The sequence below is a fragment of the Psammomys obesus genome, unplaced genomic scaffold (genome assembly GCF_907164565.1).
Source record: "Psammomys obesus unplaced genomic scaffold, mPsaObe1.curated_primary_1811, whole genome shotgun sequence".
NCBI classification, from domain to species: domain Eukaryota; kingdom Metazoa; phylum Chordata; class Mammalia; order Rodentia; family Muridae; genus Psammomys; species Psammomys obesus.
In genome coordinates, this window is record NW_026585504.1 from 22,883,571 (window position 1) to 22,901,370 (window position 17,800).

The window sequence follows — 17,800 nt, forward strand, 5'->3', positions numbered from 1 at the left end:
CCAGTTTTATAAAAAGGAAAGTAGTTATCAGCTCTAAAATAGCTTCAACAGAAGCCATACCTCAAAACATTAACAGTTGTTCTACTGGTGGCAGGTGTTTATAAGTTACTTATTTAAACTTTAAAAAACTTGATTTTATGTTGTTTACTAGTATCATTGTGTGTTTGAGTGTGTGTGTGAACATGTACATGCTAGAGTGCAAACAGAGGTCAAAGGACAACTCTGGAGAGCTGCTTTTCTACTTTGCTGAGAAAGGATCTCTCTTGTTTTTGCCATGCTGCAAACACTGCAGGCTGGGTGGCTCACAGGCTTCTGGGGGATTCTCTGTCTCCCATCAGTGTTTGACTGTGACATCTCTACCTTTTGGGGTCTCTTTTTGTTTGTTTTTTAAATGTGGTTTCCAGGATCAAACTCAGGTCATCAAGATTTGCAAGGTAAGCACTCCTGGCCATTGCTGGGCCTTAGTTTTGTTTTTTGGCTTATGTATTGTACTTCTGTATTTCCTGTTTCAAATGAACATTTGTTATTTTTAAATTTAGGTAAAATAATAATTAAGTAATTTTACCATTCTCAATGCTCCTATCTACCTCCTACACCTCTCTCCTTCCGGACTGGTACAGCTCTCTGGAGAACTCTAAACCATGTTTAGAACTCTCATGTTATTATTGATTCCAGTTGTGTTCCTGAAATTTGTCACTCATACTTATCTACAGCATATGCCAGCAGAAGCAGGCAACATAAACAACCAACTTAAAATAGGGGGGTTTGTCTGATTGTAGGATATTTGTAAGTACTTCAGCCTGTGGTCAGCAGATTGACAGTATCACCCCTTCCTTAAGAGTTCAACAGCTCCAAATACCCTGCAGAGGGGAAAAAAATGCGCCCACTTGAGTGAGACCCACTGACACAGAATTTTACAAATTCCCAAATCTTTGTGTGCTTGAGAGCTCTGTGTATGTATGTGTCTCACACCTCTCTGACATGTCTCATTTACAACATTCATTCTCCAGTCTCAATTCCTATGATGTTAACCAACAGGAACTTTTCAAAAGACCAGCTAACTGTTGCCAATACAACTAATTTTTATTCTGGATTCCTAGTCTTTGAACAGTTTCCTCCGTAACATACCCTACCTCCCCGTCTACTAAATGCCTTAAATACTTATACAGCCTTTTTTTTCACACTTTTTATTTAATGTTTACAATTTATTAACTTTATGTCCTGACTGTGGCCCCTCCCTCAACTCCTCCCAGTCCCACCCTTCCCCTATCCTCTTCCCCCAGTCCACTGAAAGTCCACAGTTTATCAAGTCTCATCAGGACTGCCTGGATCCTCTTCCTCTGAGGGCTGGCAAGGTCCTACCAAGTGATCAAAAAGCAGGCAACTAAGTTCAGCCAGCCCCTGCTCCCCTTACCAGAGTACCCACATGGAGACTGAGTTGCCCATGGGCTACATCTGGGCCGGGGGTCTAGGTCCTCTCCATGCAAGGTCCTTGGTTGATGCTTTAGTCTCTGCAGGGGCTCCTGGGCCCAAATTTGTTGGCTTTTGGTGGTCTCCTTGCTTACCCAGCCTTTCAGTAGTTAGCTCTTCAGCAGCTTTATTCTGTTCAGACCATTATACATCCATTGTACCCATCACAGTGTTTTTGTAACAAATCTTACACCAAACTAACCTCCCTAAGATTTGTTGCCTGAAACATTTCTTGCATAGAACTGACTGGATCCAGCATTGTGCTGGAAATTTAGACAAGCAAAACCTAGTAACCACCAGGCAGGTGGTGTCTCAGGCCTCTAATCCCAGCACTGGGGAGGCAGAGGCAGAATCTCTGTGAGGCTGACTCCTCAGGAGGTGGTCTGCTTTTGAACTGCATTTATTTTCACGGTGTTCTTAAGTACATTCATTCCAAATGCAAAGCAGTATATCCCAGTTTCAAAGAAGCATGTTTCCAGCTGTTCTCTACATTCGCTGAAAAATAAACCCATAAACTTTATGAGCTCTATTTACCTTAGAAGCAACTGTTTTTTTTTTTAAATAATACTTTTGGGGGAGGGGCTCAGGCACAAAACTTAAGTGTGGTCCCCACGGTCAGAGAATGTGGCTGGTGCGTGAGTTCATTCACGTCTACATAAAGGTGTGCTCACATCAACATCTCCGAAGTTGAAGTAAATGAAACCACAACACTTTGCGCATTACTGAGGCAGAGGAGGCAGCAGTGTAACCTCCTTGGGGTTCAATTGCAGCTGTGTAATCCTGCCCAAGCTGAGTGCCCTGTGCTTGTTTCCCTGTCAAAATGACAATAACCCAACCTATTCCAAAGGAACGCTCTTAAAACAGCTCTTAGCACACAGAAAACCAAATAAGTATCACTCGTTATGGTTTATTATAAGGCCAGCTACTAGCCAAGTAAAAACCTCGGTGCATAAACTTCAGACTCAAAGTCGTTATTTAAAAGAAAGAATCAAAATCCTGAATGATTTTACACGTTTCTGGTATTATAGGACTAGTGTCTCAGAATTCTTTTAAGTACAAAATCGGCAATAATTATACAACTAATTTCTCTTCCAGTTACTTCTTTTTTCTCCAATCTGTAAAGAAACTGATATGGATATGTTTTCAAGGAACTTTATAAGCCACTGGAAAACAAATCAACTCTTTGTTATCTCCATACGTAAGGCCAGTTTAAGCGCCTAGGTACAATTACAGAATAACTTTTCAGAAAGCACAACGAGGTTTTAAAGACTGCAGTCAGTTGTTAGCCAGCTATGTCAAGTTTCTGTCTCAAGAAACAAAAGCTGATCTGTCTGGGAAATCAAAAATTCCTCAGAAAAGGAGGAAATGCCTCAGCCGGGCCTAGACAGGTCTCGGGGAAACCTGTCCTCGCACGGCAAGCCTCTCCCGCGTCCCCTGCTTCCCGGTAGGGTGTAGATGTCGACTCCACCCGGAGATAAATGACAGCAGGTTTGGGGCGCGCCTCTCCCGCCAGGACCCCCGAGGCCCGCAGCTCCGCCGCCCCTGCCTCCGGCCGCCCGGGGGCTCCGCGGGAGAGACCGGCGGCCCCACCCGCCCGCGCCCCGCCCCGACCCTGACGCCCAGCCCGGGAAAGGCCGCCGCCGCGGGGCCTGCAGGTGGGCCCGGCCGGACGCTCGCAGATGCCTGCGCACGAGCAGCCGCGGAGGTCCCGACCGCCTCCGGCCGGTCACTTACCGGCGCCTCATGGTACCGCAGCGCCTGAGCCCGGCCGCTGTGCTGGTGAACCGCGCCCGTCAGCTCGGAGCGTCCCACGGATGCCAAGCCGAGCCCCACTCACAGCCATTCAAACACCGCCGCGCGCGGCCCGCCGGGATAGCTACCCCGTGGGCGTCCTGCGGGCCCCGCCCAGCGCAGGCCCCGCCCCCTCGGCTGCCTGCGGGAGGGGGAACGGGGTGCGTGGCGGCGGCGCCCCCTCGTGGTCACAGGTGCGCACGGACGCTTTGCTCTGGCGGGGCAAAGAATGTTGCTAGGAGGGCCTGCGGGCTAGGAACACTATGAAGGGGACACACCTGGGCCAGGCAATCTGCTGCTAAAACGAGATTCGGGGGAGGAGGAACTTTCGTTCTCATTAAAAAGCCCAAGATATAGAGGTTAAAAGAGTGGACTCCGGAACTGTGCGACCTTGGACAAACCACATAAACTGCGTGTGTGTGTGTGTGTGTGTGTGTGTGTGTGTGTTTGAGTTCCTCATCTGTAAAATGGAAATGAGAACGATGTATTTGCCTCCTAGTGTTGCTGTGGATAGCAAATGGGTTAATACACACAGAATGATTTGGAGAGTATCTGGCTCACGGTAAGCACTACACAATTCCTGACTGTCTTGTTTCCTGTTATGTGGCAAACTTCGAGAGTCTCTTTTAACAATTTTTATAAGCTAAATTATTATTATTATTTAATTTAAAAAATTAAAACTCGCAACTCCCACCCACCCACCCCCAAACACAGACTGCTGCAAGCATCTTAAGACAAGAAATGTGTATAATATTTGCCCTCTCCTCAGAGAGAAGGTTCAGTCTCTTTGAAGTGGGAACACGGCTATGGAATTAGGATTGGTTCTGTCCCTGACATATTTTTAGTTACTGTGGACAATTCTCTTGCTCCAAGTCTACTGAGGGTAGGCCACCGGTCAAGGTTAACAAAACTGAGACCAAGTTTTTCCTCTGTGGTTGTCTTCTCGGGTGCTGAAACCAAGCAAGTAGGAAGGGCATTTGATGGAACTCTTTCTCACAGCTACATCCGGGGGCTGGCTCCTTTAGATGCTCCTTTAAGAACTCTTAGGCCTTAAGGAAACAGCTGCTTAAATTAGGTTCAACAACATGTTTAAGGACTTCCTAAGTATCTTTCCGACTTATCTCCAGGTGCTGGAGGCAACAGGAAGTGACTGTCAATGGCTTGGAAAGTCAGAAAGAGTGTTATTCCTAACATACCACACTGAGTGAAGTCATGAAATGTATATTCCAAATGTTGTGGCCTATAGCTATTTTTAGGTTAAGTCATACATTTTCAGAGAAAAGGAGCACTTGAGTAAACATGATACAACACCCAGCCAAGTAATAGAAGAGTAAACAACGCATATAAACTAGGACTGTTGACTGTGTTCAGTAGAGAATATAAAGTCAACCCAGCCTCCCTCCCTTCTGCTTTCTCTCTCTCTCCTTTCCTTTCCCCCCACACCCCCACCCCCAGCCCCCCACCCCCGCCATCTCTCTCAGCAGTTTCAGATGTCAGAAAACACACAGAAGCTTTCCCTGAATCTAATAAACAACTAGAACTCAGAAAGTGATTGATAAATTTAAGAGTTCAAAGCTAAAATATAAAAATTAAACAAAATTTTGTGTTCTGATGCAATTTATGATTATTTAACATATGCTTTTAATGTAATTATTTAATATATAATAAATGCTCCTGTGGCATTTAGGATATACCTACACTAATTGGAGCTAAGAGGCCACTAGGTGATTATAATGTAATGTATTTTTCCCTCTGCAGTAACAGGGTCCTTACTTAATCCAAAAAATAAGGAACGATGAAAATTGGAGGCATCCAGTTATGGCACTGGAAAAAAATATTTTTAGAATACTCTGTGTGAGCAATGTCTCTGAGAGTTTCTCAGATGCTGCCAAGCACAAGCAGGCACATGCCTCCATGTGTGGCCACACCTGTTAGCTCCAGCTGGGTGAGCTAGTGAAAGGAACTAGGGCAAGAAAGAGCGTTTCCTGGGCAGGACTCCTGCTCAGAAGGTGCTGTTGTTTTAAAAACTCAACACACATGAAGTCACTTTCTGTCAAGGTATTTCTTCATCATCATAAACATGAATTTCCTGATGGCCCACTCTGCAGTAAAGATCATTGCTGGGCCCTTGGTGGAGGAGAGTGAAGAGAGTGTTCTTTACCTCAAGAGAGGCTGGATGGTGTGGTAGCAAATGGCAGAGGCCTTGAGACTCTGAATCTGCTTTTGTAACAAAAAAAATCTCGCCAAAAATAAGGTGTTTAGGTGCCTAAAGATCAGAAAAGAACTTCAATGTTCTCATTTATGGAACTTGTTAATATATAGACTCTCAAATGGGTTCTTTTCCAGACCCAGATTTTAAGGTTTATACCAGTAATGAGCTTCCCAGGTTTCCCAGCTCTCATATTTTAACATAAAGATTAAAGAAAGATGTCCTGGTATTACAACTATTGAAGTACATACAAATCATACAACTTTGATATTGAGAGCACCAATACTTTTCCTATCAATAAAGTTGAGGTTTTTTTCTTGATAACCAATAAATTTTGTTTAATTAATGATTTTTTTAATTAAAGAAGTATGGCATGGGCCTGGGGAAATAGTTCAGTTGGTATATAGTGCTTTCCTTGTAAGCACAAGGATGAAAGTGAAATCCTCAGAATCCATATTTGAAAAGCCAGGTGTGATGGCACATGTTTCTAGTCCCAGTAATGAGGAGGTGGAGACAGGTGGATGGATACCCAGGCCTTCCTGGCCAGCTGGTAGGGGGTGGGGGACGGTTTCCGAGTGTGGTAACACTCATCTTTAAACCCAGCACCAGGGGTAGAAGGGAGACTGGACAGTGGCAGGCAGATCTCTGAGTTCCAGGACAGACAGAGCTACATAGAAAAATCCTGTCTCAAGAAATAATAATAATAATAAAATGAGGGGGCAGCAAGATGGCTCAGTGGGTAAAGGCACTTGCTGGCTTGGGTTTGAGGTCTGGAACTGACAAAACCCACATAAAGGTAGAAGGAGAGAACAAGTTTACACACACACACACACACACTCACACACGTCATATTAAAAAAAAAAGTGCTCATTATGGTGCATGTGTTGGTAGGATATTCGATAAAGAAGAAGGAGGAGGGAGATCAGTAGTTTGAGGCTCACCTGAGCTACATGTGTTTTTTTTTTTTTTTTTTTTTTCTCCCCTTGGTCACTACCCAGAGAACTGTCTCCAGGCACAAACCCGGAAAAAACACACAGCCTGCTAACTTCATTGCCAACACACTGCCTCCACCCCCACCTCACGTCTCGAAAACTGACCAGGTGTGGTGGCACACAGCTTTAATCCCAGGACTTGAGAAGCGGATGGGCAGATCTCTGAAAGTTTAAGGTTATCGTGGTCTATATGATATGTTTCAGAGCAGCTAAGTCTGCGCGGTAAGAACCTATCTCCAAATGGAGAAACGAACAAAACCTAGATGACAGTGCCCGCAGAATGACACCTGGTGATGTCCTCCGGCCTCTGCGTGCACACGCATGCAGTCCCAGCCCCTCAGAGACTTGCAATCATATGAACATAAGTAAGAATAGTCCATGCATATTTTCCATATCCTAACATGAATACTTATGCACAGAAAAGGTGGCCGATTCCAGGCTTTCCCGATGGGCAGTCAGCAAGGGGATTCGATCGCTCATCTTTTCCTTGTGAGTGAACAAGGCAGCTGCATTAGTCTTCCCGCCTCATTCCCTGCAAGGTGTAGGACCACGTGGTGGCAATGTGTAAAGAAACCCACACCCATAGACGCCCACAGGGTAAAGGAATCTATGCAAAGACCTATGTACACCTCTTAGTGGAATTAGGAGTGGAGTGAGTGGAGGAGGCTTTGAGCTGGGCCTAACAAGCTGGGTAGGATTCGGACTGGTTTGCTGTTCCAGACAAAGAACAGGAAATGTGAAGTATGTGTAAGGATCACTGTCTACTCCTTTTGAATAGAGTGAAGACAGCTTCAAAGAGAGGCAGGCACAAAGACTGAAAACGTACGTAGGCACCCAGCGTAAGCACTTGAGTTATCAAGAGGCAGTGGTTGGAGGCATTTTAGCACACAGCAGATGCTGAGACTATGCTAAGCACAGAGTGACAGTGACTTCATTCTTCTGCCAACTCATCTGTCATGTGGGTGCAGGATGGCCAGGGAAGGGCAAGCGGAGCTGTAGGATAGAACCTTAGTTATGAAGACCTAGATCAGAGGTTTAGGGAAGTATAGCATTGGCTGCCTTGTAAATTTTGTTCATCCGCTCAGATTGACACCAAGAGAACAGTGTTTGAAGAGACCTGCCCACAGCCACAGAGCCTCTGTTTCATAAGCAACAGCCACTGCTCTGCTTCAAGCACCTCTGGAAAATTCCAGCCAGTTGACTTTGGCAAAGTCGATCCCCCTCTTCCTGTACGGGCTATGGAAGGAAGTAGCAGCAATGTGAGATAAGGCAGCTTCTGTTTTATTAGACTCCTGGTTGTTTAGAACACCACAATATGAACACCCTGCTTTGTGCTGGTAACAGCAATTTTGTTTGTTCCCAGTGGATAGAAGCGGGAAGTGATAGAGGGTTTGGGGATTCTGTCGTGAAGATAACTTGCTTCTGATGCGTGTGTGCATCTTAAATTGTTTCATCCAGGAAGCAGTACTTTTAGAGGCGATATTTGAACCTATGAATAGTTCAAATCCTAAGTGTATGATTCTCTTACAGAGTTGTACTGACAAGGATGTTCACAGCAACTTTTTTTTTTTTTGTAATAGCGAAAGATGGGAACAATCTCAATGTCCATCAGTTGGAGACTGACCAAATTAGCATGCACCCATGCTACATATACTTTTCATCTTTGGAAACAATGAGCTAGGTCTGCATGGTGACAGACATGGAAGATATTCAAGACAGATTAAATAAAAAAGAGTAAGTTAATGAGAGAGTTTAGTATGTTCCTATTGATGTAATGAGTAAATTCAACTCTCCATACATTACTGTGTGTATGTGTGTGTGTTTGTATATGAAGGTCAGTTCTTTTTTTTTTTTTTTCCCCACTATGTGGATCCCAAAGATCAAACTCAAGCTGTTAGGCTTGGTGGCAAGTGACTTTATCCACTGAGCCACCTCCCAGCTCCCTGAATATATGTTTTAAGGAATAACTTTATCTTTTGAAGGACTAAAAGTTACTGAATTCTGCTCCCCCTTTGTATTAGTTGCTTAGGTGGACACAGCAAGGTATTGGTAGCATAGATGTCAGAAATTTACATTCTCACCGTTCTGGAAGCTGGAAGTTCAAGATCCACGTGTGAGCTAGTTCCAGTGGGCAGGGGGTAGGGGTGGAGAATAGGGTTCTCTTCATGGTTTGCAGGGGGCTGCTTTCTCACCGAATTATCACATGGTGGGGAGGGGGAAGAGAGCTGCTTTCTGTCTCTTCTCTCTTCTTACAGGGCTTTACTAACACTATTATGAGGGCTCCACCTTTATGACTTCACCCAGACTAAATGCTTCCCAAAACACTATCTCCAAAAAATATCACACTAGGGATTATGATTTCAACAGAAGAGATCTGTGAGAGACAGACATTTAGTCCATCACAGTCCTTCAAAAATCTAAGCTTGCCCTGATTGCTGTTGTAAAAATTAACACAAGGAAAAACTAAAGGTCTTGGACTGGTCATTCAGACTTAGAGTCAATTTAGCCCACTTTCAAGAGGCTTAAATCGCTCTCTAGAATGAATGGATGGATCCAGAGTAACCAAACTTGGAGAGGCCTGTTAGGCCATCAGTGTTATGTCATTATGACTCATGCTATGGATGTCGTTCTTATCCTCTAATGGATTCTGTGGGAATGGCAACCCTCCCAGCTTCCTAAGCAAGTGCTGGAGGGAAACACACTATAATGGGGACCTTGTTACAATGTGAATTGCACAACAACACTCTTGAGATGAAGGGAGGTAATTGCCAAGAAGAATGATATGACTAAATCAACATAATTTCAGAATACCACACCACTAGTTAGTGTTGCCCTGGCAGGAACATCTTGTGGCACTGCAGTCATGAATCAGAAAATGAAAATTTAAAAATTAGAATCCATGTAGAGGTTACGTGGCTACCCAACAGTAATTAGCAAGGTATGGTCTTCCTGCCCCACTGCCCCACTCATGTGATTTAAAAACGCATACAAATTAGGGGGTGGAAATTTTCTTTTAAGACTCCATTATTGACACAGAAAAAAAAATCATCATAAGACATGGTCTTTGAGATGGTGATAGCAGAGTCAAACTAACAAGAATTTGCAAAAGCAATCTATTTTATTGACACAGCAAAAAGGTTTAGGGACTATTATACACACTGGACTAACTGGCTGGACAAGAAAGGGTAGCCAAATAGAAGTATCATAGAGATGCTAAGACAAAAAAAAATTTCTGTAAAAGATTTCTCTCTCTCTCTCCCTCCCCCCGCCCCATCTATTCTTGCAAATCTGTCTGAATAAAAAGTTTCCTCATTCAGGTTTTAATGCAAATGCAATTGTTTGGAGAAGAAATAACTTTTCTGACTTTCAGGAGGAGGCAAAGGATGAATATAGAAACAACTACAAAAGGTGTGGAGGTTGTAGGTCAGGAACAGAGCAGCCACCTAGCTTGTATGGGGCCCTGGATTGATGCCCAACATGGCAAGATTAAGCAAATGAACATAAAAGTGCAGGTGTCATGTATTATAAGAGTCAAACAAAATAACTCATGAGCTACCAAATTGAGGACGTAGTTGTGTATTTTCTATAACTAAAATGTTTGCTAAAAAATACAAAGTAAGGGAAACTTAATGTTTATTTTAGTTTTAGTATTCTAAAATTTCCAATGAGTTTTCTACTTCACTTCTGATCCAGGCAGAGGCACACAAAGAGGCTCTCAAAAACCGATCATTTCTGCTTGAATCCATTTGTAACACTCAACCTTTGCAATTTTGGGGCAATGACATGCTTTTGTTCAGTGCTTTTTAGGTATTCCTGTAGGGCAGTATCAAAAGAACCACAAGAAAAAAAAAATAGTGATGTCCTGGACCCACCCAGAGTGAGGGAATCAGAATCTTTGAAAGTCATGAACAGGCACTAGTGATTTTTTTGTTTGTTTCAAAGGTACGTTATTGCTTTCTTCAATGTGTCATCCCTTTATGAATACATGATTCTCTTATTCAGCATCACCTATGGGTCGGTTTTGAGAAAACTCTTACGTTAGAAGACCAGCTAGCATGATGACTGTTCTCTTCCTTTAGGATGACTGCCAATAGGACGTATGTCCCACTCTATTCCAATCTGTGTTGCCGTATGTCCACACAGCAATACAGAAAATGCTTTCAGTTGCTCAAACACCATTATTATATTTACCTTCCTTGCCACAGCTTTTCAGATGCTCTGAACTTTAAAAATGCTGAGTGTGTTTCAGCCAAGGGAAACACTGTGGGACTGAAGACTGAACCGAGGGAACTGAGGCAGCCGCTTTGGTGCAAGCTCTCCCTAGCTACCCTTGCGAAGAGTCTCGAACAACAAAATCAGGCATCCACATTTTTAAGTGCTCCCCAGATGATTCTCATGCGCCTCTGTGCTTCTAGGCTTAGAGTTTTGTAACTAATGCTAAAAGCACTTCCAGCACCATTCAAAGACCTAGAAAAAGTGTGGGAAACAAGTGAAAAATGATGAGATATTAGTTTTTCTTTGGGTTATCTATCAGTTGAGCCTTTTGTTTTTCTTTTCTAGAAGCGTATGTGGATGGAAAGTATAGGAGGCAAAATGTTTTTTGTTTTTGACAGTAGTCCAGGCTGGCCTGGACGTCAACATCCTTTGGCCTCCACTTCCAGAGTGCTGGGATTGCAGGCAGGCTCCACCACAACCAGCACGAAATATTATTTGTTGACAGGAAGTATAACATATTCCAGAACTAAAGGGTACCCTTAGAAATCATCTCATCTACGTTTACTTTACAGATGAAGAGATTAAGATCAAGAGGGTCCCTAACTGAGCACTCTGGTAGCTCATGTCCATTCTGCTTGGAAGCCAGATTTCCTAGGCTTATGAAAAGAACATACTAGGAAAAAAGAGAGGTTAAGGAGCCCACACTGGTCTCATAGCCCTGTGTTCAATTCCCAGCACCTGTGTCTCACAGCTAACAACCACTAGTAACTCCAGTTCCAGGATCTGACACCTTTTGGCCTCCTTAGACAACTGCACTCATATGCACATATACCCACTCACACAGAGACACACACAAACATGTGCATACATAATTTTAAAATTCCTAAAAACAAAAACCTTTCACATCAGTTTCCCTTTCCTCACTAAGCACACTCAAAACCCCGGTTTTCACACACACACACACACACACACACACACACACACACACACACACCCCTCTGTGTTAACGATATCCTGATAATCTTTTAAAACGAATAAGAAGATCTAACCACAGTAGTGCAGGCCCTATAATCCCAGCACTCGGCAGGCAGAGACAGAAAGATCAAGAGTTCAAGGCTATCCATTGGTTACAGAGTAACTTTGAGGCTGGTCTGACCTATGTGAAACTCTGTGTTTTTATTTTTAACAAACAAACAAATAAAACAATGATAAAGAAAAAAGCAAATAAAGCTTGTGGAGATGCCCTTCATTTTTCTGCTGAAGTTTTCTGACATGCATAGAGCAGTTGTTCCTACTATATTCTATTGGATGTTAAAAGGAGTTTTAAGAAATAACAGAAAAACAAATATAAAACCAAACCAACCAACCAAAAAAGGCCCTGCACTAATCTTGGGAGACGGAGGTGAGCTAATCTCTGTGAATTTGAGGACAGCCAGGGGTACAATGTGTGACCCTGTATAAAAAAAATACAAAAACAAAACGAAACAAACAACAAAACCCTCCCACCTTCAATAAAACTGTTAATAAGAAAACTAAAAAGGAACTCTAGTAACGTTTTGTTTTGAAGTTATGTCTTTTGAACTGGGGGAACAGGCCTCTCAGGGATGGGCGTGGGGCGCTTATTTCATAGCTTGTTCATTGGCACGGACTCCAGAATCCTGTGGCTTCACCACATCTGGAAGCTCTGTAGGGCTGGAAATGGGTTCACTGTGCAGGGCTTGGACAGCGTCATCTGCTGGAAAGACCAGACATACTTTGGCTGGGGCTGGTGGCCTTGCTGTTTGGCCCAGAACTGTTTCCTCATAGAGGAGCTGGTCATTCTTGCACAGTTGCTGCTTGAGGATGCCCTTAAAAATGCATTTCGGTGCTCAACTCCTTGGAGTTCATGAAGAAAGTGGTCTTGTGGGCCTGGGTCATGAGAAACACATACATTCTGGCAGCTGATTTGTGGTTCCATGTGCCAGTGTGGCCATGCTCTGCCCTGGAACCATTTTTTAATGGTTTACTATACTATATTATACTATACTATACTGTACTGAAAATACCTTTTCACTATTATGCTCACATAATACAACACACAATTATTTCCCAAATTTGAACTTGGAACCCTTCATCTCATTCCAATGACTTTATCTTTTCTGAGACACAATTTAGCAGATTACACAACAAAGATTCCTGGGGTAAAGATATAAATTTTCTGGCTTACTCCTTGAGGCAAAATAACTGTGCTTTATAGTTTAAACTTTCATAAAGAAAGAAGGCATACTTCTTTAAATAGAAATATGTGATTGCATCGACCAATTTAATGTTTTAAAAAACACTTTCAAAATTTATTAGCACATGAGCATCCTGAAAATTAGACATTACCTGAAAACTATTTCTTAGTAAAATATTAATGTTTGTGATATCTTATTTTATATTTTGTTTTACATAAGTATAATTATAGCCTATTTCTATCGTGGCATATTTAAATACAATTTAATCAGTGATGTTTTCTGTTTTTTTGTTTTGTTTTTTTACCAATAGTTTTGCTTTTCATGGCTTAGGTTATCTGAAAGTAGTTACCCTAGTTTCAACTGTGTTCCACAAATGTTAAAAGGAAAATTCTAGATATATGTTTTAAGTTGCATTGTTCTTTGTAGCATGATAAAATCTCATGCCCTCCACCACTCTCCTATCCTTGGATGTGATTCATAATTTTCTCTTATTTGTACATAGAACTGCAAAACTGGAAAATAAAGCAAGGGTGAGAATCTTCAGTGTGTGCAGATCACCATTATCTTTAAGGGTCAAAACTCTTAATTGGCCAAGAAAGTCTTTTCAGCCTTATCTTCAACCACATTGTCACTATAGCCTCTTCCACAAAATTCCAGCCATAACAAATAACTTTGGGATAATATAAATAAAATCAAATCAAAGAAATAAACAATCTACTGCTGTGAACTGATAATTTATAAGTGAGCATTTTAAATAATAATTCATTAAAAATGTACATACTCTTTGATCTAGCAATTCCACTCCTAGCATAATAATTTAAGGAAAAATGTTCTAAATGTTTTTTTTTTTTTTTTGGTTCTAAATGATTTTTCACACTAACACTGAATTATAAACGGGGTGAGAGGGCAGAAACAATTTTCCAGTAATAGGCCAAATTACAATACAGACAAGCCACTGAATATAAACTCAATTTTCCAGGAATGATAATGTCTTATGATAAAAAAATTAGATTTGGTTACAGGTCCTATTTAATCTCACAACAGATCAAAGTAGGCGATTACTCAATTTTTTTTTTTTTTTTGCATGAAGCAGGTGGCAATGACTTTAACCTAGTCGAGGTGGCATAGTCAGTAGTGAAAAAATTTAAAAAGGAGATCAGTTAAATCTGAGCCCACGTATCTTTCCCAATCCAGTGTCTACCTTAGTGGTTTAGTTTGCGAATTAAATAGAAACAAATTTAAACAGCAAAAACCAAATATATAACTCGCTCAAGGTCATCCAAGTCCGGGTGACCCCAGGGTTAAAAGAGGATTTCAGTTTCGTGCCCTCCTTGGCTTCAATTCATGTCATTACGGACTTCACTCCGGTTCGGTGACTTGTACTGAGAGACCAGAGCACAAGCAAGCGTTCTATTTACAGAGAGGTTTCAGAAAGCTGGTATTCCGGACAGCTGTGCGGCTTTCTTAAGTTGCAGGGACTCGTTCTTTCTTACTTCCGACGACAAGTTTCCTGGGAGCGCGTGACGTACATACTCTGCGCCGGAAGTGCGCTGTGGCGAAAGCAAGGAAGTCGGAGTGCTTTCAATCACCGCTAGTTCCGTCGATAGAAACGCAGCGGCGGGAGCGTCAACGCACCTTTAGCTAGCGGCTGCTGTCATGACGACCCAGGGGGGCCTGGTGGCCAACCGAGGCCGGCGGTTCAAATGGGCCATTGAGCTGAGCGGGCCGGGGGGAGGCAGCAGGTGAGTCTCTACTGAATCTCCTGGTCTGAGCCTTACGCTAGAACGGCCAAAGATCCAGCGGGCCTGGGCCTCAGGTGTAAGTCTCCGACACTGATGGGTATAATTACAGACGTCCCCAGAGTAACTTTTGGCTGCGGAACATCCCCTAAGGATGTTTTTCCAAGAGGCTGAGGAACGACGAACGCACTAGAAGCTCTACTCTGTGTAGCTACTCTGAAGGCCTTCGTTCCTGTGAGTGATAGAGCTAGAAACCGTATTTGGGAAGTCGCAATTTAGTCTCTTGATTTGGTTTGGTTCTTTAGGGGCCGAAGTGACCGGGGCAGTGGACAGGGAGACTCACTCTATCCAGTCGGTTACCTGGACAAGCAAGTGCCTGATACCAGCGTGCAAGAGACAGACCGGATCTTGGTGGAGAAGGTACAGAGGTATTAGGTGTTGCAGTAGCATTTGGGCCAGTCGGGTCTCACCTTACTCTCCGGAGTAGAGGTAAAGATAGCCATTACCTGAGTGTTTGGGAGCTACACTGCTTTAGGTTCGTATTACAGCATCTTTCATATGAGATTCAGAAGTGGTTAATAATTGAAAAAAAAAAAGTTTATGAAATAGATTGAAAAATGGCATCTGTGGCAGCACCTTCCTGTTGCTTCCTGTTGGAGTCGTACTTTTCTGCTTTAGTTCCCAGACGGTAATACTTTGAGTCTGTCCTGGACCAGCATGGCCTCAAACTCACAGAGATCCGCCTGCCACTGCTTTCCCAAATTTTGGTATTACTGGTGTGTACCACTGCACCCGGCTCATAATGATCTTTTAAGGCTTGGGTATTTATGGAATTTGAGTTGTAGAATTTTTAGTTTTGATCTTTTTTTTTTTTTTTAAAGGAGTTTGTATAAGATATACTTTTATTTTTAGCTTTAAATGGTTAGAATTTTCCAAGGGAAATGATCTAGGGTTAATTATAGGGTCAACTTTGTGAACTGCCATGGAACTGCTTTTCTTTTCCTTTTTTTTTTTCTTATGCCATTTGCTAAGTCATGTTTCTAAAACTTTGTCCATTTCAAATAGTCCAAGAGTTTAGAATATGGCCAGTGTTGTAACTGCAGGATCTGTAGAGCTGTCTCCCTTCCCTTCTGGGCACGAAAGAACTGTCCTTTCCTCCTTTCTAATTTGTCAGGTTTACCAGCGTTGAATTTATAATCTTGGCAAAAAGACAGGTTTATCTTTGATGATTCTGTTTCATTAATGACTTCTCATTTCTGTTTTCTTCTCAAACATCCTTTAATTTACTTTGTTCTTTGTCTAACTTTGATGAAATAGATGCTGAGTCTTTAAGATCATTCATTTCTAGTTGGTATGGTGGTGCACATCTACAATCCTACCAGCTGGGAGGATGCTCAAGTTGGGAGGTCAACCTAGATATAGCAAGATATTGTCTCAAGGAACAGAAAGTTTACACATTTCTCAAAACTTGCCAGGAAGTGGTGGCAGCACACCTTTAATCCCGGTACTTGGAAGTAGAGGCAGGAAGTTTCCTGAGTTTGAGGCCAGTCTGGTCTACAAAGGGAGTTCTAGGACAGCCAGTGTTACATGGAGTAACCATCTTGAAAAACAAAACAAAAAGATCCCTGGAAAACTTATATAGGGGAAAGTTTAACAGTAGAGAAGTAGAAGGACTTGGCAGCAATCTGAAGAGGGCGTGAAGCTGAAAAGTCAGTTTAGTCAAGCAGAGAATTGAAACTGCTATTGATTTAAGTCATATGGTAAATGTGAGACTGAAGTGTAGTGATCAGAGGTTCAAACTGTGTGTTTTAGCGCTGCTGGGACATCGCCCTGGGTCCCCTCAAACAGATTCCCATGAACCTCTTCATCATGTACATGGCAGGCAATACCATCTCCATCTTCCCTACTATGATGGTGTGTATGATGGCCTGGCGACCCATTCAAGCACTTATGGCCATTTCAGCCAGTAAGTATTCATAAAATAATTTATAAAATTCCTGGGTGCTAAGAATCAAAGGTAAATTCTTTGGCATATTTTTGCAGGATGGTGGTGGAAGTTATACTATTTACAATCATATTTTGGGTCTGTGTGTATAATTTCATGGTTGGTTTCATTTGTATTGGGGGAAAGAAGGTTTTTACAATGTCTGTTATCCCAACAGCTTTCAAGATGCTGGAGAGTTCAAGTCAGAAGTTTCTTCAGGGTTTGGTCTATCTTATTGGAAACCTGATGGGTTTGGCATTGGCTGTTTACAAGTGCCAGTCCATGGGACTGTTGCCTACACATGCATCAGATTGGCTAGCTTTTATTGAGCCTCCCGAGGTATGGTTAAAGTTAAATTTCAGGCAAATGGAATGTATGATGAATAACTAGTTCACTTGATGGTAGGAAATTAGAGATGATATTGTGAATTCATTTCTTTTGTTAAAGTTTTATTTTTACATTTTTATTGCATGCCTCTGTGTATGAGTGTGTGTGTTTTGGAGGTTAGAGAACAATTTGCAGGAGACAGTTGGTTTTCTCCTTCTATCATATGGGTTTTGGAAATTGAATTCAGGTCATTGGGTTTGGCAGCAAGTGCCCTTACCCTTACACTCTCACTGGCCTAAGAGTTCATTTCTTAAGTACAACATCACTATGCATTTGGAAGTTACAAGGTCATGTATAGCAGAACTTGTGATTAACTAAGAAGTAATTTGCCATTCACCTCTTTACTGTTTCTTTCTTTTTAGAGAATGGAGTTCAGTGGTGGAGGATTACTTTTTTGAACCTGGAAAAGCAGCACCTGGTGTCATGTATCTGGGCCTCATTTGCAGTCTGTTTAAGCTGATGACTCCTAAGTATGCTCACTTAAAATAATCACGCATGTTGAGAAGAACCAAAAAGCCTGCATTTTTTTTCCATAGTGAGGAGACAGAGTCTACAAGGACAGTGTACAGCATGTTACGGCAGAAAAGAAACTATGGCACAAGTTCTGACTGAAAATAATGTAGAAAACTTTATTTATGTTCCCAGCACAGAGCAAAACAAACAAAACCAGAGTCTATGTAAACAAAAGAATAGCAGCTGCTAAGTAGCAGCATCTCCTTTCAATAAATTAAATGGTTGAGAACAATGCTTTACAAGTGTCATAAGTTCCCCTTAAATCTATTTTAATATTTCACTTC

General features: G+C 42.2%; 2 protein-coding genes and 1 pseudogene across 2 annotated transcripts in view; 1 reads left to right on the forward strand and 2 right to left on the reverse strand.

Moving 5' to 3' along the window:
• Positions 1-3,313, reverse strand: part of Katnbl1 (katanin regulatory subunit B1 like 1) — a 37,758-nt gene extending 34,445 nt beyond the window's left edge. The window contains exon 1 of the mRNA XM_055599108.1: positions 3,205-3,313. The gene's annotated coding sequence lies outside the window, so the exon portion shown is untranslated. The remainder of the gene's footprint in view (positions 1-3,204) is intronic.
• Positions 3,314-12,296: 8,983 nt separating this feature from the next.
• Positions 12,297-12,609, reverse strand: LOC129680682 (elongin-B-like; annotated as a pseudogene).
• A 1,829-nt stretch (positions 12,610-14,438) lies between these two features.
• Positions 14,439-17,748, forward strand: Emc4 (ER membrane protein complex subunit 4). The gene is made up of 5 exons (XM_055599158.1): positions 14,439-14,635; positions 14,938-15,052; positions 16,445-16,598; positions 16,795-16,955; positions 17,366-17,748. Exons 1-5 carry the CDS (start codon positions 14,550-14,552, stop codon positions 17,399-17,401), a joined length of 552 nt encoding a protein of 183 aa, XP_055455133.1. The 5' UTR covers positions 14,439-14,549; the 3' UTR covers positions 17,402-17,748.
• Positions 17,749-17,800: the final 52 nt, after the last annotated feature.